This window comes from Dermacentor variabilis, chromosome 3 (assembly GCF_050947875.1).
Source record: "Dermacentor variabilis isolate Ectoservices chromosome 3, ASM5094787v1, whole genome shotgun sequence".
Taxonomy (NCBI): Eukaryota; Metazoa; Arthropoda; class Arachnida; order Ixodida; family Ixodidae; genus Dermacentor; species Dermacentor variabilis.
In genome coordinates, this window is record NC_134570.1 from 25,114,563 (window position 1) to 25,137,776 (window position 23,214).

Genomic DNA, 23,214 nt, shown 5'->3' on the forward strand with positions numbered 1-23,214 from the left:
GGTAGAAATTGCATCTGGGCAGCGCAAATGCCTTGTCTCTATATTTAATCAATCCAAGCTTGGTAAGGTTACCGTTTTGTTTGACTGGGCATCCTTAACCAAAGCAGATTCGTCGGGCAAAGTGTATGAAAGGCTCTGTACGCAACTGAAAAAAATTGAATTACATTGCACACGGCTGATAGCTAAGCCGATAAGAAAAGGCCACTGCTGGATGAACATGGAAACTCTTGCTTTTATTTCTTGTGGAGATACGTTGTGGAAATGCTGCGAAAGAAATCCGAGAAACCAAATACTGCGATTAGAATACAATTCGGCAAGAAATAGAGTTGTTGCTCTTCTGCGTGGCGCCTAACGCCGTTAGTTTTCTTATAAATTCCATCAATCTTCAAATAATGTAAGCAATACTTGGTCTTTGGTAAATCGTCTTAGAGAAGTGAGTTCCAGTAAACAGTTTGTTTTCGGTTCTTTTCAGCAACCTCACACAGCAGTGCCTGATGCTTTCAACAGGCAATTTGTGAGATCGTCCCAAAGAGCTGTCTCTCTATCCACAAACACTAGGTCGTTAGGGCAATCCGTATCTGCGTCAGCTTTTCTTTCGAGAATTTTAAAGGGTGATCTGGAAGAAATTATTTGCTGTTTCCGTCCTAACAAGTCCACTGGATATGATGGAGTAGAGAGAGAGATAACTTAATTGAAAGAAGGCAGAGAGGTCGGCCTGAGCTAAGGTGCTCTAGCCTGCTACTCTGCACAGGGGGAGGGGGAACGGGGACATAAAGATGTGATGAGGGATGATGATGACATAGCAAGAAGGATGCGCAAAGGTGAAAGCAAGTTCAGCACTCTGATGAAAAACATTCACAAATGTCATCCATGAAGCCACAATCAGGTTTCGCATCAAGTCTGTAGTCACCAATTCGAGTGAACTTAAAAATGGAGTATCTTTACACACTGTCAATAGGAATTTCAATGCGCTGTCAGATATTATATTGCACATACTGAATGGTTTTTGGAAGGTGACGAATTTCCAGAATGCCTAAAAACTACAGTTGTTTTACCACTACACAAGTCTGGGAATAAAGATAGTATTGAAAACTATCGACCAATTTCTATATTGCTAGTTGTTTCTCAGGTCTTAGAAAGATTTCTTTTCCACACTATGTCTTCTTTTCGTAACAAATTTTCTATCTTGACTGATCGACAGTTTGGCCTTGTTTTAGGGCGTGGTACTGTGGCACTGCTTGAGGAATCTTCAGATGAAACGTTCTCGGAATTCGATCAGAATCTTTTCACGTGTGCGCTGTTCTTAGATGTAGCGAAAACGTTTGACACCATGAATGATCAAATCTTGTTAAGTGAACTGTATATTTCGGGATTTCGTGGGCCGTTTTACAACACTCACGAAAATTACTTGAGCAACAAATTTCTAGTGGTCGCTACCGATGATAAGGCGTTTTTAAGTCTAAGCTGTCGCTGAAAGCTGGATTTCCTCAGGGGTCCATTTTTTCGCTATTGTTGTTTAACATCTTCGTTAACGAATTCACTTAAGCGATTTCCAGATGTTCGTGTTCCACTATGCGGACGACACTGTGTTACTGGCAAAACTTCTTACAATATGTCCGCGAAAATGCTGCAAAACGATGTGTACAATGCAATGCTTTGGTTCACTAATATTGGAATTGCTGTCAATGCCCAAAAACACAACTTGTTTGTTTTCGCTCTCCACTCAAGACTACTGTAATTAACATGTCTCTCTACTGACATGAATCGAACTGTGTTTCTTGTAAATGTGCACCTATTTCATACGTGGATTGTGTGAAATATCTTGGAATATCTTTCGATAGTAACCTATCGTGGCAACATCACTTATCACTTATTTGTTCTAAACTGAGGTCAGTCGCTTGGCTATTTAATATAAAAAGGTTTGCACCCAAGCCTGTAAAAAAATATTATTGTAGATCCACTGGGTTACAGTGTGTTGAGATACAGCATTACAGTCTTCGGCTTCTGTTCGAAACGTTGGAGATGCAGGATAGACAGGATTATGAAAAATATTCTTAAAGATGTTGCCTACGATTCCCCAATAGTAACAGCTGCAAATATCCTCTGTGAACCTGGTCTACCAAATTTTCAATCTTTGCTTATCGAAATAGTTGTCAAAATTTTTGGAATTCCGCATTCAAACAAAAAAGTGACACCATAGTAGAACTTAGAAAACACGTCCGTTATGTAGTTCCTCGTTCAGTCACAAGGTTTGGCGCGGCCAGACGCTGTGCATATGTGCCGGACATTTTAAACAAGTTACCAGTTCAAATATTTAACGCGACATCGAAAAGCACGCAGAAAGAATAATTAAAGGAGATATGGTGAAATTAACCTCCAGAACATATTTCCATTATAATATTTGCTCCTTAAATTTCCTTTGTTTTAAGTAGAATAACCAAATGTTATCTTGTTCTTTTCCATTTTTTGTCCTTCATTTTTCTCTTTGTTCTACATGTCTCATCAGTTGATGTATTTTTTTTCACCATCTTCATCATATTCATAGGCACGGTCCTACAAGCCAACTGAGGCTTAGACCGGCTTGTTAGTGTTCTTTTTTTGCAAGCGCAAGTGCTTTATTTTTCTTCGCATAATCATGGTTATATAGATATCTGGACCGATAGCCAGAGAAGGCTAGTTTCCGGTCCAGTGTCAAATTATAAAATATAGGTCAGACGCAGATTTAACAGCAGGGTATTCTGGAACACGTCATGAGTTATACAGACAAGAAACATTCTGAAAATACTCCTACATAATCAATTCAAGTAAGTTAGAGATACCGGTTATCAAAAAAAAAAAAATTTGCTACACTGCTTGAAATTACGTGCCGTTTTAACTTCTAGCGGTAAAATATTCCAGATTCTTGTGCCACTGAATTCAAATAACCTTTTGCCGTATACATCGTAACACTTTCGTAAGTTGAAGTTACCTTTAAAGCATGTCAAGTACTGCGAGTTGGAAAAGAAAAGGCGTTTCGAGGAATAGGAAAGTTAGTGCATGAAACATCATTGAATGAAATTTAGACCTTGTGATTACATAGTGCATTAACGGATAACACGTGTTGAGTTTGGAAAATATATTTAAATGTATCACTGGTATAATTCGAAGCGCTAGTTTTTTTCAGGGCTCTATTATGTAGTTTTTGTAAAAGTTGTAAGTAAAAGTTGATTCTAAACAATAACTAATATGGTTATGGCAAAACGCATAGTAAAGGAATTTGAGTACTTCACGAGGGAAATATTCCTTTGCTTTAATTAGGGAGTAACAATGGTATGCGACCTTCTTGCATAGATTATTAATATGTGCTTCCCAATGTATATGCTGCTCAAATACGATGCCCAGATATTTGAACGAATCAACTTCTTGGATGGGGCTTTTATTTAACGCATTGTTTATTTGACTGGTGTCAACAATGTTTCTCCTCGATCGAAATACTATATCTTTTGTCTTATTACTATTTGAAGTTAATTTGTTTTCTAAGAACCATGAGGAAATTCTTGATAACTCAGACGTTACATGCGCTTGCAGTGGAGAAAGTATGTCTCCGGTGAATAATAAAGCTGTGTCATCTGCACACGTTTGAATTCTGAAGAGTATTAGGGAGCTCATTAATGTACAACGAGCATAACACAGGACCGAGCACTGAGCCTTGTGGGACTCCTCTGGTGACTGTGCTGTATGTAGAATAATAATCACCCATTACTACCATTTGTTTCCGTGAGGATAAATAGCTCGAAAAAATTTTAGGGAGTCCTTCGTGAGTCCTTTGCAATAGTATGGAGTGAGAAACGCTATCAAATACCTTCTTTATATCCAAAATATTCCTATAAGTAATTTATTATGATGAAGTGCAGAATTTAATAATTGCGAAAGTGTTAGGGCTGCAGTTAATGTCAATCTGGAGGGAACAAAACCATGCTGCTGCGGACAAATTACGTTGTTTTCATTTAGAAATAGTTTCAATCTCTTGGAAATTAGTCTTTCGAAAACTGTTTATCATACTTAGAACAGAAACTGGCCTATACTTCTCTGGTTGGTTCGAATCTCCGGCCTTGTATACGGGAACGACTTTGGCTGTTTTTAGTATATCTGGATACAAGCTGGAAGCTAACGCTAGATTGAATACATTGCATATGGGAGTGCAGAGAATGTCTATATTGTCTTTTAAAATCCTAGTGGGCATACCATCATGACCAGCCGCTTTCTTTAGATGCATTTGATTTATCGTTGATATAAGTTTATCATGAGTTATTTCTTCTAGGTGAAAGTCGTTGTAAACTATTCTAGGTAGGGCAGGTGCGGGCTTACAGGATAAAATCTGTTTAGCCAAATTCGTTCCTATGTTAGAAAAATAATAATTAAATCATTAGCTACTTGTGTCGATGGTTTGTCAGGTTGAATTCTCTGCATTTTGTTTTTTCCTATAACTTCTTTTGTAATTTCCCATATCCTTCTCGAATTACCGCTCTCGTTCTTAGTAAGGTTAGTATTGCTTTTCCGATTTTCTAATCATACTAACTGAGCTATTTTTAAAGTATTTAAAGCTCTCCCTGTAATATCAATTTGATTTGGTGCGTTTCCACTTACGGTAAAAAGAGTCTCTCTGTTTTAATGTTTCCGGTATAGTATTGCTTATCGAAGGACACACTGGTTGCTCGTAATTGTGGCGCACATATACCCTTGTAGATTGCTTAATGTCATTGCAGATACATTGAATAAATTTTTTCACATTGAGTATGAACACCACACAAATCAAATACTTTCTTAATATCTACGCATTGCAGCAATTGTCGTACTTCCGCATGATTTATACAAGCAGATCTTCTATCGCGTGTATTACACAAAGAGGACATGTATTTACGAGGTAAGAAGAGAAACGTGGGGTTGTGATCTGCAATGGTAACATCGTAAACACCAACTGATACATTAAATTCAAAATTGCACAAGATGTGATCAATAAGAGTTTCGGAGTGGTTTGTAATACGCGTCGGAGAAGAAATGACATTTTTTTTAGATTGAGTGATTTAAGTAAGAACATGTAATCATAACAATTCTGTTTCAGAAGGTCAATATTGGAATCTCCGCAAACTACTATAGTGTGATCTGAGGAAATAAGGGATACGATTATTTTCTCCATGCTTACCATAAAATCATTCGTGTTTGAAGAAGGAGGCCAGTACACGACTCATACTGTGACACCGCATTTCAACTGAACAAATATAATTTCAGCATGTGATTGACAGATTGAGCTTTCAGGGAGGGTAACATATTTAATGTCACTTTTAATAAATAGTGCCACTCCTCCATCTCGGGTTGTCCCCAGTCGTGGTTGTAACACTGTAACATATCCCGGTAGCTGGACTGTTTCACCTGTTTTTAGCCATGTTTCTGTTATAGCTATAATATCATAAGTAAATGTATGCTGCGATAAGTATGCTGATAGGCTTTCAAAAATTCTTCCAAAACTGTGTGTGTTACAGTGCAAAAGTGAAAAATAATCTTGCTTACGATGTAAGTCTTCCAGTTCGTCAAGGTTATAAGCCATTGCAACCAAATAACGTCGTTACCAGGGGTGTTAATTCCGAGTGTTTATATCATGTAAGCAAAATCTTCGCTGCTTTTGACATGGACTACACGTGAGTTTTCAGATTTCCTCATTAGAATTTTCCCGTCCGATACCCATGCGAATTTCCAGCCTTCTTCTCGTTTTGCTTTCAGTGCAAGACCCAAAAGAACTTTATTTGCATGGCACAAATGTTCATTTATAAAGATCGGGGTGACTTCGCAATCAAAACCCAAGTGACTTGTGTTAATTCCTTGTATTTTTTTGCCTTTTTCAGAATTGTGTTCCTAATATTTCGAGAAGCAAGCTTGACAATTATGTTTGGCTCAGTTGTATTATTTTTTGTAGGAATGCCGTGTATCACATCAAAGTCTGAGTCTTTAATTCCTCCGTTCAAGCAGGTAGAGATGGCTTGCATCGTGGTACCGAGGTGCTCTCCAGCCTTAATTGGAACACCTTTGATTTCCAGGTTACTATTATGACTGTATTGTGCAACGGCCGTCAGTTCTTGGTCAACATTCTTCAGTTCTTTTGACAGGCGGCTGTTCTCCTTTCTTATTTCAATGTTGTCTGGCTTGACTGCAGCGACTTCTATTTGATTTGTTCACAACATTATTGATCATCATCATCATCATCATCATCATCATCATCATCATCATCATCTATAAAGCAAGCTTCTAAAATAGATTTTTGTCAGGGCAACGTTCTGGCGCTTAAAAACACTGAATACGTCGTTGCGATATCCGATATATCGCAGCAACACTTAATTATAGTTATTATGATGTCTCTGTTGGAGCGACATTTATTTGGCCGTAGTACTCTGCATCGAATCACAAAGGCACATACCCGATGATGATGATCACACGGAACTGAAGATGAAGATCGATCAACGTAGGATGACGACGATAATATACAGAGGAAGAAGACGAGCGTAATAAACGCCTACAATAATTCGCCCCTCCCTCCCCCACGTGGAAACGACCATCCTGGCCGCAGGTCAAGGCGACGAAGAACGCCGCGTGCAGAGTTTCATGCGGGTGATGTGAACGACTTCGGTGCTGCGGCGACGGTGGTCTGTTGCGGCGAGAACAGAAGTCACGCGCTAATTGACGGGTGATGTATGGGTGATGTATACACGACTATGTATGGCCCGATGAATCGTGGTTGGAACTTGTCACAAAAACCAGAAGTGCGAAAGGGCGTCAATAGGAATACCTCGTCATCAGGTCGGAAGGACACAACGCGATGGAATGTGTCGTAAATGACCTTCTGGTCTTATTACCTCGCCGTTTTGTTTACGCGAGCCCGCTGGCGACACTGAGCGAGTCGTGAAAGGAATTCTTCGTTAGACGATGTAGATGGGTTGACTGCAGAATAGAAGAAAGAAACCTCGAGAAGGAAAGTAACCGTCCATCAATAAAATGGCGAGTAGCCGGTGGTTCGCTGAACGGCCGCGTTGTAGGCGAAAGTGACTAACGGTTGAACCTTGTTCCAATTTTCGTGGTCAGGTTAAGCCTATACGGCGATCATATCGGCAGCGTGCGATGAAATCGCTCTGTCAAGCCGTTAGTCTGTGGATGGTATCACGAAGCTGTTTTGTGGGTGGTACCAGATGCGCGCAGGACTTCGTTTAAAAGTTGCGAGAGAAAGACCTTTCCACGGTCGCTCAGCAGTATCCGAGGAGCACCACGGCGGAGAATGATAGCTTGAAGGACGAAGTCGGCAACTTCTTAAGCCGAACCAGTGATCACTGATGTCTCAGTGTAGCCCGTCAGTTGGTCGATGGCGGTCACTATATATCCAGTGATTACCAGGGGGAGTAACAGGTAGGTAGGTGCCCGTAAAGGTCGATACCAACAACCTCAAATGGTGCAATGGGACACGGAATAGGCAGTAGTTCACCGGCAAGAGCAGAGGTTGGGAGTTTGCGACGCTGACACGGAGAACAAGAACCGACATACCTCGCTACACTAGTAGAAAGCCCAGCCAATAGGCTTCACATGCGATCGTAGGTTTTATGGAAACCGAGATGGGCCAGTCGTCATGTCATCGTGGAATGCTTCGAGGATATGGGCTCGAAGAGAGCGTGGTAGAATGGGCACACAGCGTTGACGGTTAGGGTGGTAAATGCGCCGATACAGCATTCGATTGTCCAGCTTGAAGTGTGCGAGTTGGTGTCGAAGCTGCGCGTTAGGTGGGCGAGACGCGTCAGACAGTTGGTTTATCGTACGCCGACAATATGGGTCAGTTCGTTGGGGAGATGCAAAAGTGAGATAGTCGTTGAGGCTAGAGAGAAAACCGGCGTAAAAGTGACACCAGAAGAGCTGCTTTGTGACGCAGTTGCCGAGGTGTCGAGCGGGTGCGCAGGAAGCGGACAACGAGAAAGAGCATCAGCGTCTTGGTGTTTTTTGCCAGACTTATGAATAATCTCAAAGCCATACTTTTGCAGGCGGAGAATCCAGCGACCTAGGCGTCCGGTCAAGTTCTTGAGCTTGGAGAGGCAGCATAAGGCGTGGTGGACCGTAACAATTGTAATATTACGCCAGTTCAGATAGGGTCGAAACTTCTGTATGGACCAAATAACAGCCAAGCACTCCTGCTCAGTGATCTTAGCTCGTCTAGGCGTCGGTGAGTACGCGGCTGGCCTATGGAACGACCCTCTCTTGTGAAGAGTTATCACGTTGTAGAAGAATGGCACTGATGCCGCGGGCGCTGGCGTCTGTGTGCAAAAGAGTCGGTGCAGTCTCATCAAAATGGCAAAGCAGAGATTCAGACGTGAGGGCGCCCTTCAACATGTCAAAGGCTGCTTCACATTTTTGAGACAAGAAGAAGGGTACACCGGAAGCAAGTAGCTTGTGTAGTGGCGCAGCGATGGAGGCAAAGTTCCGTATAAAGCGACGTAAACAAGAACCGAGTCCAAGGAAGCTTCGCAAGTCTTTAGGCCTTTCTGGGTGAGGGAAGCGAAGGACCGCACCAATCTTATCGGGGGACGTATACCGTCCTTGCTCGCGACGTGCCCTAGCACCTTAATAGATCTGCTGGCGAAACAGCATTTCTTCGTGTTGAGCTGAAAACCAGCGCCTGCAAGGCACGTTAGAGCTTCATCCAAGTGTTGCAGGTGCTGAGGAAATGTTGATGAAAATACATATTCAACTTCTTTATTTTCTGCCATGTACATATACAGACAGCGGAGGTGCAGGAAATGCTGTCAGAAACAGCTTGGCAAAGCCGCAGCCCCCTTTCGCTTGGCAGTGGCTTCACAGCAAGGCTTTTAAAACAAAGGTAATTGCAGTCACACTTATACACTTATACATAATGAACAAGTACAAAAGAAAACATAACAAAATTATACAATATTTAGACAATATTCACCACAAAGAAAAACAGAACCTACATGGTAACATACATAGCACGCAAAGCACTGTTTGACGCACTGAAAAGATCAAAATTATTATGTACATAAGCATTTAAGAGGGAAGGAAGAGTGAATTGTAGGCGTTCTCTACCGGAATTTATTCGAGGGGTTGGCACTACCCAATTCTCTGTATGTCTTGTCTTGTAGGTTGCTTCTCGAGTACGTAAATCAGCAAGGTAACGTATGTGGTTTACGTTTCTCCGTGTTTCCAGTTTAAACCGAACACTTTAGCGGTATTTGTACAAGTTGTGGATCTTCAGCACACTACATTGTAGAAAGGGATCCGCCCTCGGTGAGCCCCAGGGGACATTGTGAACATGATGGAGGAACTTCTGCAAAATGTAGATGCGCTGAATACAGCTAATTGTGGCTGTGCCCCATACTAAATGGCAATAGTTTAAATAGGAATAAAAAAGTTAATTGTAGAGGAGTAATTTTACTAGCCTTGGAAGAACGTATCTGAGCCGGCCTACGATCCCACTTATTTTAGCCAGTTTCGTTGTGATATGGTCCTCGTGATTTTCCCAAGACATACAGGAGGAGAAAACTACTCCGAGAAATTTAAATTGCTCAACCACATCTATAAGTCGTGAATTGAGCTTAATCTCGAGGGCCGAGGGAACTGGTTTATTTTTAGGGCGGAATATGACAGCTTGTGTCTTCTTTTCATATATACGCATGCACTTGGATTCAGACCATTTTTGTAATTCGGTCATAGCGTCATTGCATTCCCGAACAAGAAGATCTAAATCATTTCCAGCAAAAGAAATGCTAGTGTCGTCAGCGTAGATAACAAATTTAGCAGTGGAGTTAATGTTGGAGATATCATTATGGTACATATTAAATAGTAATGGTCCCAATATACTACCCTGTGGAACGCCAGAAGTAACAGATTTTAGTTCAGATTTCATATTGTCTATGCAGACAGCCTGTTTTCTATGTGATAAATATGATTTAAGAAGCGTTTGAGCCTGTCCCCGAAAACCATAACAGTCTAAGTTATTTAGGAGTATAGTGTGGTTCACTAAGTCAGATGCCTTCGAGAAGTCCACGAAGACACCAATAACGAAGGCTTTCTTTTCAAACTGTGTTAGTATGTATTCCTTTTGTTCAAGTAGCGCTGATTCGGCAGATTTATTTTTACAAAACCCAAATTGATTCGGTGAGAGAAGATCACGTTTACTAATAGAATTAGACAACCTTGTATATAGAACTTTCTCAAAAGCTTTTGAGAAGATTGGGAGTATAGATACTGGCCTATAATTTCCTAAATCATTGCGGTCTCCTTTCTTATAAAGAACCGTTACTTTGGCTATTTGCATTTTATTAGGAAATGTGCTGGTAGCTAAGCATAAGTTAAGTATATCTGCAATAACAGGCGCAATGACTCCTACAACATGCTTCACAGGCCTTACTTGAATTCCGTCAATGTCATAGCTACGGCTGTTATTAAGGTTTTGTATTACTAATATAACTTCTGTTGTAAGCGGTTTCAGAAATATCGTTTCTTTATTGTAATAATTAATGTATTTATTAGAATCACGTGGCGGGTTGCTATGAGCTAGGGTTGAAAAAAAGTTGTTAAAGGCATGTGCTAGCTCTTCTCCAGATATATCTTTATTATCTAGCTTTAGCGTACTTGGGGCAGCTTGTCGTTGTTCACGTCTCAGTAGAAAATTTAATCTTGACCACAGGGAATCGTGGCGACCATTTCTAACTTCAAGTAATGTAGCGTAGTATTCAGCGCGTGCCTGGCGTAGTTTTTTTGTTAACCTATTCCTGTATTTCCTAAACATCCGCAGGTCATCCGTTGAACGAGACTTTAAAAAGATTTTGTAAAGCATGTTTTTTATTCTAATTTCTTGGCGTAACTCAGAAGTTACCCAAGGTTTGCGAGTTTTACGTTTTGATCCACGATCTTTTAATGTGAAGCAGGAATGATAGAGCTTTTTGAATACTTCGAGAAACTCATTGTAAGCCTCGTTTGCGTCACCAGCAATGCCAATGTTATCCCAATGAACTTGTGCCAGTGAGTTGCGAAAGGAATTCAGGGCATCATTAGTTATACACTGGTACTTTGCTTTTTCCTGTCGATACTTTACCGCTCCAGTCTTATTTATGCTCATGAATACTGGAAGGTGGTCGCTGATTGCGCATGATATTACGCCTGTTTCAGCTATTGGTTGGGAGGAGTTCGTAATCAGCAGATTGAGAAGAGACGCACTTTCTGGTGTGACCCTTGTTGGTACTGTAACAAGGTTAAGATATCCGTTCGAAGACAAAACCTTGTTAAAGTCTCTAGTAGTAACACTATCCTTCAACAAGTCAATATTAAAATCCCCTCCAGCTATTAGTGTGTATTTGCCATCTGTTATAAATGAAAGGAAATTATAATAAAATTCCAAGAACCCAACCATATTTCCCTTGGGATGATGATGTGTGGCGTTTTGTGGCGCAAGGGCCAGGTTTGGCCAAAGAGCGCCATGAGTTCCCTTGGGAGGACGATAGCAAACCGAAAACACGAATCTGCCAGTACTGACTGATACGATTTCAAAATCATCAGTAATTAGTCAGTACGAGTCCAACTTGTCGCACGCAATGCCATTAGACACCAGTAAAGCAACGCCTCCCCCGCGGTGGCTGGAGCGGTTGAAGTAATAAGTTTTATAGTTAGTCATCGTAACAATATCGGAATCATTGGTGCTCCAAGTTTCACTGAGCATTATCAAAGAAAAAGTAAATGAAAATTCACCAAAGAACTCTTTTAAACACATTGTCTTGTTCTCTTTCTTGCATTTTCGTGCAAGGTTTTCTTGCACGAAAATGGCTGGCTCGCTGTCTTTAAGGTTCTTTCTATTGTTGATCCATTCATCTCTTATTGCTTGCTACGTAAAACGAACAATGATGCCTGGTACCTTATCACGTTTTGCGGGAATGCGATGAACAGTTGCAATGTCTGATTCCATCAAGTGAGGCACTAGAAGTTTATCAGCCACGTTATTTAATATGACTGTAAGATCCTCGTTCGCCACTTCTTTAATCCGATGCAGTTCCAAGTTAAGCTGCCTGCTTCTAAATTCAAGGTCATGTATTTCTTTTTCAAGTTGAGCTTGGGCGACCTGATTTAGGTCATCTTTCTTCTCAAGCTCTGATATCTTCTTTTTCATCTCCTTTACATCGGCCTCTTGATGGCAGAACTTTTGCTCACTTTCATCGAACTTCGTTGATATGAAGTTAAGAGACTCTTCCATGCTCTCAATTTTTTCCTGTGAGGGGCATCAGCTGTTCTAGTTTTTGGGTAATTGACAGGAGGGCAAGTTTAATATCTGTTTCAGAGCCATTGCTCTCTTCACTGCACATGTTGCTACTTCCAGCACTTCTGCATGATGGACACTGCCACGTTTTCTTTTGCAGCCTCGTTCTTTGATTTGAGGGATTTTTCAGTTAAACCAGCACATTTTCCAAAGTGATAGGCGTGCTCGCACTTGGAACATTTGTCAAGTGGCTCATCCTCGGGGATGAGCACGCTACTTGTTTTACAAGAATCAGACATTGTTCCAAATGTACAAAGGTAATCGCACGATGTAGTTCAACAATACTAAGGCAAAACAAATGGCAGCAGCAGCAGCAGCGAAAATACTATTAAAATAAATGTTATGGAAACACAGTGCCACTAATCTGCAGAAAGAGCAGTTTCTTTTTAGACGTTGTTCACGGCTTGCTGCCGCTGCTGCCAAGTGACCGGCCGCTGCATGTGCTCCGCTTTTGTTTGGTCGAGCTGGCTGATTGCGACATGTAATACGACAATATCATCCAGGTAGCAGAGGCAACTGTTCCATTTCAGGCCACGCAGCACGGCATCAATCATGCGCTAAACGTCGCAGGTGCATTGCATAGCCCGAAAGGCGTGACGCTGAATTCGTAAAGTCAATTGGGGGTAGCAAACACTGTTCTTTTTCTTTATCGTCTTCGGGCGTGGGAATTTTCCAATAGCCAGAACGCAGATCGAGGCTTGAAAAGTATTCTCAAGGCTGCTGAAAAGTATTATCAAGGCTGCCGTCAATGCGTGGTATAGGATATACGTCCTTTCGAGTGATCTTATAAACGGCCTCTTAATCGACGCAAAAGCGCACGGAACCGTCTTTATTCCGGACCAAAACTACAGGAGATGATCAAGGGCTAGCTGAGGCTCGGATGACCTTCTGTTTTAGCATATGCGTGACATTTTCTTCTATGATTTTTCGCTCTGCTAGAGACACGCGGTACGGGCGTCGGCGCTCTAAAGACACTTTGTCTGTGTGAATGCGATGCGCTGCAACTGAATTATGGCTTACATTTAAGGAGAAGATGTTTGAGCTGAGGCAGCGCTTTGTTCCGGCGTGGACATTAACGAAAAGAAGAAGTAAAAGTAAACCTTGCTTTACTCGGGAGTTACGCAGTCTAACACGCAAAAGGCAACTAGCTTACAGTATATATAAAGGAAAGCCGACACGTGATCATTGGTTCAAGCTGCATGAAACTACCGAAAAAATGAAAGTTGCAGTGGTAGCTGCAAAGCATTCATTTGGAATTTCAATGGAGTCGAAATTAAAGGATAATCCGAAGGAATTCTGGAAACATGCAATGAGAAATGGAAAAGACACCGTGACTATACCACCGCTTGTGTCTGGTAGCAGCTTTATTGATGATGACGTAGGAAAAGCCGAGTTCTTTAATACGTATTTTAGCTCTGTTTTCAGCTGTGCGTTGCAACAGAGACATGATATGAGTACCTTAAATTTCCAGCTGGTGATGAGTGTTGTGGATGATGTTGTTATTAGCATTAATGGTATAGAGTCTCTGCTGCAGAATCTGAAGATTGCTAAGGCTGGGTGTCCTGATGACTTGCCAAACAGGTTTTATAAATTTTGTGCTCAGTCGGTTGCACCGTACTTGAAGATTATCTTCGAAAAATCGCTTGACGAATCCTGCCTTCCAGATGTCTGGAAAATCGCAAGCATAGTGCCAATTCACAAATCTGGTCCTCATGACACCGTCTCAAACTATAGGCCAGTATCACTAACTTCAGTTGCGTGCAGGACTCTTGAACATATTTTGTATACTAGCATAGTAGCACGTATGGACGCACATTCATTGTTTAATCCTCGTCAGCATGGTTTTCGAAGGGGTCTGTCTTGTACTACGCAGTTGACTGAATTTGTGCACGACCTCGCAGGAGCACTGGACAGGCGTCCTAGCGTGGACTGTGTGTTCTTGGATTTCAAAAAAAAGGCATTTGATACCGTGACGCACTGTTTACTAATAAAAAAATGGCCTTTTACAATATCAGTCCTCAAGTGATATCATGGGGAAAAGATTACCTACGTTTACGTCAGCAATTTGTGGTGGTGAATGGTACTCAGTCTCAGAAGGTGCAAGTTGTGTCCGGTGTTCCGCAAGGCTCCGTGTTGGGGCCGCTATTGTTCTTGCTGCACGTGAACGACATTAGTGACGGAATAGTGTCTCAAATGCGGTTATTTGCGGACGACTGCGTCCTCTATAGAGCAGTCACTTGTGGCCGTGATGCTGAGATGTTTCAGGAAGACGAACAGAATCTCAGGTGGTGCGTCAAAGGGAATATGAATTTCAATTTGTTATGCAACCATATGTTATTAGGAATGTAATGTTGGAACAGGTATTCGAATTTAAACATTAAGTGTTTATTTTACTCCTGCTTTGAATTGGCGCCGTCAAGTCGATTATGTCGCTGCTAAAGCATGCAAAACCCTGGGATTTCTTCGCCGAAATGCAAACGCTTTTCCACAGTCATGTCGGGACAATTTGTACAAGACTTATGTGAGGTCAATTCTGGAATACGCGTGTACGATTTGGGACCCGCCTACTCGTAGAGATAAAGATAAGCTGGAGCGGGTGCAGAACATTGCCGCTCGTTTCGTATCTGGCATACGCGGGGCTCAGTACAGTCCATCGCCTACGAAGGAAGCACTCAACTGGGAATTGCTAGACACGCGCCGTAAGAAGTTGAGGCTGAAGTTTTTCCATGCTCTTGATTATTCAGCTGTTCGGGTTGATCGCGAAAAGTTTGTGCAAGAGCCTTTTTATATATCCACTCGTGTTGACCATGATATTAAGGTCCGTTAATTTGCGAGAAAAACTGAATTGTTTAGAATGCATTTCTTTCCTAAAACCATTAGGGAATGGAATAGACTGCTGAGTGATGTGAGGGTTGAATCAAATGATGCTTTCTTTTTGATGTTGTAGATTGTAGATGTACATTGCTAAGGGCTTTGCCTTTTTTTGTTTTTCTTCTTTTGTTATCACTTTTAGCACTGTACAGGAGCAGAGGTGTCGCATGTATTTCTTTTTGTACTGGTGCGTTGCAAAAAGGGAATTTGCTCCGATGTTGCGTTCGGGACGGTGACGAGCGCAGAACCATTGTGAAATCGAACCACACCTGGTTCAAAAGCGGTGCCTTTATAAAGGTAACGGGAAGAGGGTAAGACAAAGACGTCACCAGGGTCAACATTGTTGGACAAAATGGTAACAATTCGCTGTGGAGATGTAAGATGTAGAGCGAAGCAGCAGAGGTGAAGAGAAACGGCGGCTTTGGGAAGAGGCCCCACTGGAAAAGTTGCGTGCAGACATTTTGTACCCACGACGCTCGTCCTGCTGGCGCTTGCTGCAGAGACGTGAAATATGGCCACGATAGCCGCAATAATAGCACGATGAACGTGACGGATGCCTAGGCGGGTAGTACAGAATGCTAGGTGCTCCGGGAGCCAGTGCAGTCAGATGGGCCGATGAAAGCTCAGGAGGCATGGACGGGATGTTCTGTAGAGGCGCTACAGCAACGAACGCGTACGTTCTTAACGGCACCGTTGAGTTGACGTTGCCTAGAGGCAAGGGAGCAACTTGCACGTATGTTGGTAGCGGACGAGAGGGTGGGGTGTATGTGCGCGCAGTAGGTCAAGAAGGCCAGCTCATCCCTGATCACATCACGCAAGACCGCGCCAGAAGGCTGACTGGGGCACACCGACCGCGATGACAAGCGCAATGATTCGTTCATCATTGTTCTTGTCATGAGATGCAGTTGTGGGTCCGCAGTGGAAGAAAATTCGCCAACGTCCGGCTGAAGGCAAACAGACTCAAGTTCGTTCAGGCGCTGATACGTTGTGACGATGTCAGCGATTGTAGCGGGGTTCTTGATGGCAAAGGCATTGAAAGCGACTGCTCTAATGCCTTTCATAATGTGGCGTACTTTTTCTGGCTCTGACATAGATGAACTCACATGGCGGACGAGCGCAAGAACATCCTTGATATACGATGTGTAATGCTGTTCTGGCTGTTGTTAGTGAGGATCGAGGGTTTTTTCTGCGATGGTAGAACAAACCGCCGGGGTACCAAATACTTGGTGGAGCTGCCGTTTAAAGGCAGCCCATTCAGTAAAGTCTATCTCGTGGTTGAAGAACCAAGTCTTCGCACACCTGTCAAGTAAAAGTAGACATGGCGGAGCTTGAGGGGGTCGTCCCAACGATTAGTAGAACTTACTAGCTTTAGTCGTCCAGACAGTCCTCAACAACTTCCCCACGAAGACCAGTGAAGAGATGGGGGTCACGCTGGTGGCTGCTTAGGATACAAGGGGTGGCTCGCGGTGTCGGAGCGGTAGCGGTAGAAGTGGAAGGTGGGTCGGCCTGAGACATGCTAGAGGACAGTGAGTGCAAGCGGCGGCCTGAACGAAGCTACAAGGGGTAGACTGAGCGGGCAGAGGACTGAGGATCAAAAAGTCACCTCCTCCACGTATGACATCTCTGTTGGAGCGTCGTTTATTTGGCCTTAGTACTCGGCATCGAACCAGCAAATGCACACACCCGATGATGATGATCACATGGAACTGAAGATGAGGATCGATCAGTGTAGGATGATGACGATAATATACAGATGAAGAAGGACCGTAACAAATGCCCACAATAGTTTTTGTAATGTCTTTTTTTATGTGTGTTTCGCATGAATGTCGGTTACAGCTTCTGCAGCGAAAAACTCGTAATACCGACAGATTCAATACTCCTATCATGTCGACCAATGTAATTGATAGCCACATTCATTTAATAAATTATTATTAGGTTGCATTATCGTTAATCATAAAGAGAGAAGGGTTGTAGCCCATATCACTACTCGACGTGTGCGAGTGGCCGACGTACTGGCCAGCAACATTCGAAACAATAGCCACAACAACGTGGGGTCGATTAGGGAGAGCAGCGCCAGCAGATACCGTGGACTGTGAACACAAGTTTCGTTGCCGAAGCTGCGTGCTGTCGCAGTCCTGCGGTGATCAATCTCGTGTCAGATCGCTCTTCGATCGTTCATGCACTGCCAGCTGCGACAAGCCGATTGCGACCGCAAATGAAAAAATATTTGCGGTACTCTAAGTGTAGTGATGACCGATGCACGCAGCACCCGAAATGACGCTAGATGACCGCAGTTCGATTGAACAGTGCTGCGGGTGATGCAAGCGAGGCTCGTTTCCAGATACATGATCGTGCAAGCTAGGCCACGACAACCCAACACACCCGGTGGTGTTGACCGCAGCGAGAATTCTTGTTGGCAAACATCTGGCCGTGCCCGTCTCTCATGCCGTAATCTTTTGCCAATTTATATCACTACTTTGCTGAGTCAAGGTTTGCTGAGTTGCGCTGCTTCAGTGTCGGTGCTTGAAGCACTGCAATCTCAGTAGTCTGACACCAGTGTTTGAAGGACTCGCAATTATGTTGCGCTGAGCAAGTTGTTAAGCTGTTTTTGTCTAATGAGAAACAGCCTCAGACACAGTGACTTTGTTGCTGAACAAAACACCAGGGAAGAGTGGACGCAGCAACTTCTCTTGCTATGCCCAGGTGCGGCAATAACGTGGGATGTGGTAAATATCTATGGAGGCGTCAAGCCGGTATTCCTTGCACACGGGTTCCTGGATGGATGTTATGAGCGTCCCTTTCGGAATGGGGCGGTGCGTTGCTCCACTAAGTTCTTGTTATTTTATTACCTAATGTCCTATCTATGTTAAAAAAGAACCAAGATTAAGTTCCATAACCAAGGTTTCTGAACTCCTATTGTGAACTTTGTTTTTGGACGCATGCGTTGTTTGTCGATTCCCTATTTTCCTTCCACCATTCTTCCAATTGACTCTTACTACTACTACTACCCTACTACTACTGCCCACTACTAAATCCGTCTACTAAAGCACACTACTAAAGCCCACTGCTAGCGCCCTCTCTACTAAATTTTACTGCTATGTGCTCCGCTGGTCTCACCTATTTCTGCTCCAGCTGTCGATTTTCGTCACCAATACATATTCAACAGCGTTGGATCGTTGCTTGGAGCGATCACGATTATCAGGTCAGACGGATGCTTTTGATGGCACAACGGCTTCACCAGCGTGAAGTCTGAAAGATAAAGTTTCCTTATGTCCGATGACCTGTTGATTTATGAAAAATTCTTTGACAAATCCGTATTACTGTTTTATGCAAATTACAATTATTATTTTTATCGTGTAGCACCACTTGGAACCCAGAGTTATTTGATGTATCGAATCTCATCAGCTCCAAAGCACATAAATCTTTACTATGGCGCAGCTAATAAGTGATCTCATGGAAAAAGACAAACGACAAGAAATGTTACTCGCTACTTCGTAATATCATTTTGTAACCTTTGAAACGCGTTTTCTGCCGTGTTCATACCCTTTTCCTTCCTTTTCTTTTTTCTCGACATCACTCTTTATATTTTCTTTTGCTTTTCGCTGTCCCTCCCTCTCATCAGCCTGTTTAATTAAACTGGGCTAACCTTCCCATTTCCTTTTCTTTTTATACGCGTATTGCTACCCCTTCTCTGCACATTTCACACTTCATTTTTTTAAAGTCTTACTCTAACTTATATTTTTCTTGTAAAAGTTGCTAAGCGCCAGTGCTGTTATTAGGTCCCGAACAGCATTGCTAATAGGAACCCCCGGACTGCGTGGTTGCACTTTGAAATCTACTTCAAATTAACAGAATTGAAACATTCACCTTCGAAATAAATAAATTTTCAGAAGGCACTCGTTCGTTGCACTTTGGTGGGGTGAAATAGCCTCGGGAGCAATAACCATGATCTAGTTGTCGCAAGTCAACGGCGACTTGTCAAAGAGCCAATTATTGCGAATTGGCCATCACTGCTTCTTTTCTGTCGCACTCATCTTGCTGCCTTTTAGCTCTTACCTCGATCACGTTAACCTTGTTACTAGCGACTGAATCCAGCGCACGTTTATGAAGAGCGTTCTCAGGTCTTTTTTTTTCTGGAAACAAGGACGCCCTGAAGTTTCGTTGTTGTGGCACAAATTTTACATTCTCGAACTCTGCGTTTGCAGCCAGCGTGGATCAAGGTGGAGGACAAGGGTATCCTGAGCATTCACCAGCAGGTGATCAGCCGCAACTACCGCATCTCCCTCAGCACCAGCGACAACCGGCACTTTGTGCTGCACATCCGGAATGTGCAGGAGTCAGACCGCGGCGGCTACATGTGTCAGATCAACACATCGCCAATGATGAGCCAGGTCGGATACCTTGACGTACTCGGTGAGGAACCACTTCATTCAAGCGCCTTTTCGCCGCTGAAGCACTGTCGCGGTTTGCTTGCTGCGTGCATTAGCTGTCTCCAGAATGCCTTGCCTAAGAAGAGAAATCAGTCGGTAGTGCTCTGGGTCGCAATGACTGCAGCGACGCCTTTTTCGATGGTATTCGCGATTTCCGTGCAGCGCCAGTGATCAGGGTGACGCTCTGCCCGCGTTATCAGCCGATCGTAAAGGTGGGTGACAAGAGGGGCATAGAATCGAGCGTAGAGAGAGAGAGAGAGAGAGAGAGAGAGAGAGAGAGGTCGCAAGCGGAAAGGCAGGAAGGTTAAACAGGCTGAGCCCGGTAGGCTACCCTGCACTGGGGAAGGGGGGAAGGTGATTGAAAGATCAGAAGGAAGAGAGAAGTTCGTACTTTGCACTGGTGCACAAACAATAAAGCGTTCATCGCTGAGTCAATCACAAGCGGCCATATAGGAGGGTGCACATCAAGAAGCCCTGCAGCGCTTCCGTGACTTTGTGCATAGCAGACGCACGAGGCAACGTACGGCCCGAAAATATCTTCTGTGAAACGCCTGTAATGTAAGTGCCCTAAAGCTGCCCGAAGGGTAATCCGCTCATCTTCGTATGTTGGCGAAGACATCAGCACCTTATACCGGCCCTGGTATTTGTGTCCACTTGTCTGCTGCATATAATACTCATTGCGAAGAGCCGTGCATATTGCGCGCTTTTTCGAGTCGTGAAAGCAGCAGATGCGTATCGTATGTTAGTGCTTCTGAAAAATTTTAGCGTTCCTTGTTTGTGTGTGTGTGTGTTAACACTTAGAACGAAGCCTTAGCTCGGAGCGAACTCTGATTTACCTATACAAATACACGTGAAATGCAGAAATAACAACCGCTGGACGTACTTGAATGAAATTTGTTGAACTCGAAAAAGAAAGTTAATTAAAAAGTTCAGAAATGCTAAGAAAAAGGTTAACAGAAATTGGGAAGCTGAAAGAAATGGAACCTCGAAGCTTAAAATCTGTAGCTGTGCACCAAAAACAGATATCGCATTTGTATAAAGTGTATCTGTTAGGGTTTTCCTGCGGACGAATTTTATATACGAGTTTACAATTTACTGAAAATGACTACAACTTTACGGTGGTTTTGTGAACGCCCTACTCAAACATGTGAAGTATATTTCATATCGTTCTATAATGCATGAATTTCGTCTTGTTTTGATGTATTATTTGACAAAGTTCACAAAATTGCAATATGGGTTTTTCTTGGTGAGTTAGAGTTGTAAACTTGATACGTGAGTTTTGTGAAATTTTGCAATTTTCAACAGTGTCTGCAAAAAGAAAAGAAAGTGAGGCTGCAATAAATAATCCGCTTCGTACGGTGACTAGATTTAAACATTCTTCTTTTTATATGCAGAAAATCTCATTAAAGATCCGAGGATACCTAAGCACTTCTTATGAGTTGTGAATGCGATGTTCAATTGAACGCCGTTGAGCTGTCCTTGATAAACTCCTCGCGGGCAAGGAACGCACGGATAACAATCTTGACGTTTGCCATGGACATTCTGCTCGACGTCCATCTTTGTGTCACGATTTGGAGAATTGGAATTTCGAACGTCTTGGCAGATTTCATGGCAGCTCACGACATGGGCAGTCATCCAAAGTAATATTGCAGCCATAAACAACGATCTTCTGATTGTTTGCAATAAGCGTAGCTTTTAAGTTAAAAGAGCAAAGAAAGTACTTGACCTGTGAGCAGACGCCACTGGCACGCAGTGTTTTAGACGTGAAGTGTGAGCAAGTGCTGGCTTCGCCTTTTCTGGCAAGAAGCAGCGTGGATGGTTACTGCTGCAATTAAGTGTCAATCCTTCTCTTAAATACGTTCACTCATTATTGACGTATCCAGTATGAGAGAGAGAGAGAGAGAGATTGGTTCACAGAGAAAAGGGAAGCCTGGCTGACCGCACCCTAGCTGTCTAGCGCGCAGCTCACACCTTAACCATACCTGAACATCTATCAACAATGTGAGGAAGTAGTAGAAGACACGGAAACATGAGGGAGTACTCGGAGCTCATAGCTCTGCTGGCATGAGATGCTCCGCGAACGCTAGACGCACTTCGTAAAAACGCGGAAAACAACAAGACCCGCTGCGAATGCTGGAGGAACATTTGCGCCGTCGGCGCCGTCGCCGTCATCGTCATGCTGTCCCGCCGACGGCGCATACGCACTACTCCTGCAATGGGTTAGTGGGTCACCACAGACGTGGGGTGCGCTTGGCTGCTATAATAGAACTTGAAAGAGTGAATTTGACGCACTGTCAATGCTGTGACTGCTCAGTCGCTTCTGTCGCGGAGCAATGGCCCCTTCCTGGCTTCCGCTGCTGGCTTGGGCGTTCTGCGCGAGCTGGTGTTCCTGTTGAGCTGCTTTGTGCCTATAATGCCTGAGGGATGGACGCCAAGCAAATATTATATTTCACTGGGCGCTCAATAACGCCGACGATTTTCCGTTGGTCTCACTTCGTGTACCATCAAGGTACGGTGCCTGCGACGCCACTGGAGGCGCTCATCACTCGAGCGTTGTGAGACGCCTGGTAGCTACCTAGGTGCTGTTCCTTCTGCTCAGCAGCGCAATTGCCTCGCATGTTCTGTCGCGGCAACATATCGCGCGTGCCTATAGTTAGAACACCGTCCCCGCACATTAAGCACAGAGGTTTTTCACAAACACCAATGAAAGCTTTGCTTAAACCGATTCCCACAGCGCGTGGCATCCACAGATTTCTTTTTACGTAAATTTACAGGAAAAGTTGGATCCTGGTGACGCCGTCTACTTGTCTCTGGGCGAAGAAAACACGGAAAACACTGAAAAACTCAGAAGACAGGCAAATATCCTTTAGCATGTGCGAACCTACGCATATGAATGAGTAAAGGCAGGCATGAAACAGCGTAATATGCACCTGACAGATAACGCAGTTCCACAAACAAGCAAAAGTGCACAAGAGAGTCCACAAACACTTACACAAGTCGAATGTTCGGTAGACTACACCGCCTGATGTATAGCTACATAATACAACACACAACTAAATGGATGAGGAGAATAATAAAGAGGTTGGCGCCCGGTTTGGTTACGTATCAAAATGACCCAAAACGCCCACAAACTGCAGGAAACCTTAAATTGAGCAGAAGTGAGCATGCATTCAACAGTGACGTTGAAATTGCCAACAAAAGCTCTACCATTCGAGCGGCTAGCTTGAGCACCTTGAGTGAAAGCATTGTGGCATTTCTGTAATCACAGTTATTTTCAAACATTTTTTACGCAATGTATGTTAGTCTTTTGAATATGTTTATCGCTTGCGTGGAATGAGTGTTTTTCAGCGTGAAATGACCAAAGGTGGTCTATCCAGTCATGCTATAGTTACACTGTGAAATTCTAAAGTTCTGCCGCTGTTTCTAACGTGTTCTGGACTATACTGAGCCACTCAAACATGCTTTTGATTAAAATTCTTTTGGCAACATGGCGGAAAACTGCAGAACTTGAATGATATCGAAGCGTAGTGTTAGCTGCACGAAAGTATTTATAAACAGAGAAGACGTTACCAATGCTACTTC

General features: G+C 43.2%; 1 protein-coding gene across 2 annotated transcripts in view; it reads left to right on the forward strand.

Annotated features, from left to right (window-relative positions):
- LOC142573915 (lachesin-like) overlaps nt 1–23,214 on the forward strand; it is a 141,238-nt gene that overhangs the window by 98,161 nt on the left and 19,863 nt on the right. For both annotated transcript variants that reach the window (XM_075683119.1, XM_075683120.1), the window contains exon 3: nt 19,408–19,615. In XM_075683119.1, coding sequence (XP_075539234.1) covers nt 19,408–19,615 — 208 coding nt within the window. The remainder of the gene's footprint in view (nt 1–19,407; nt 19,616–23,214) is intronic.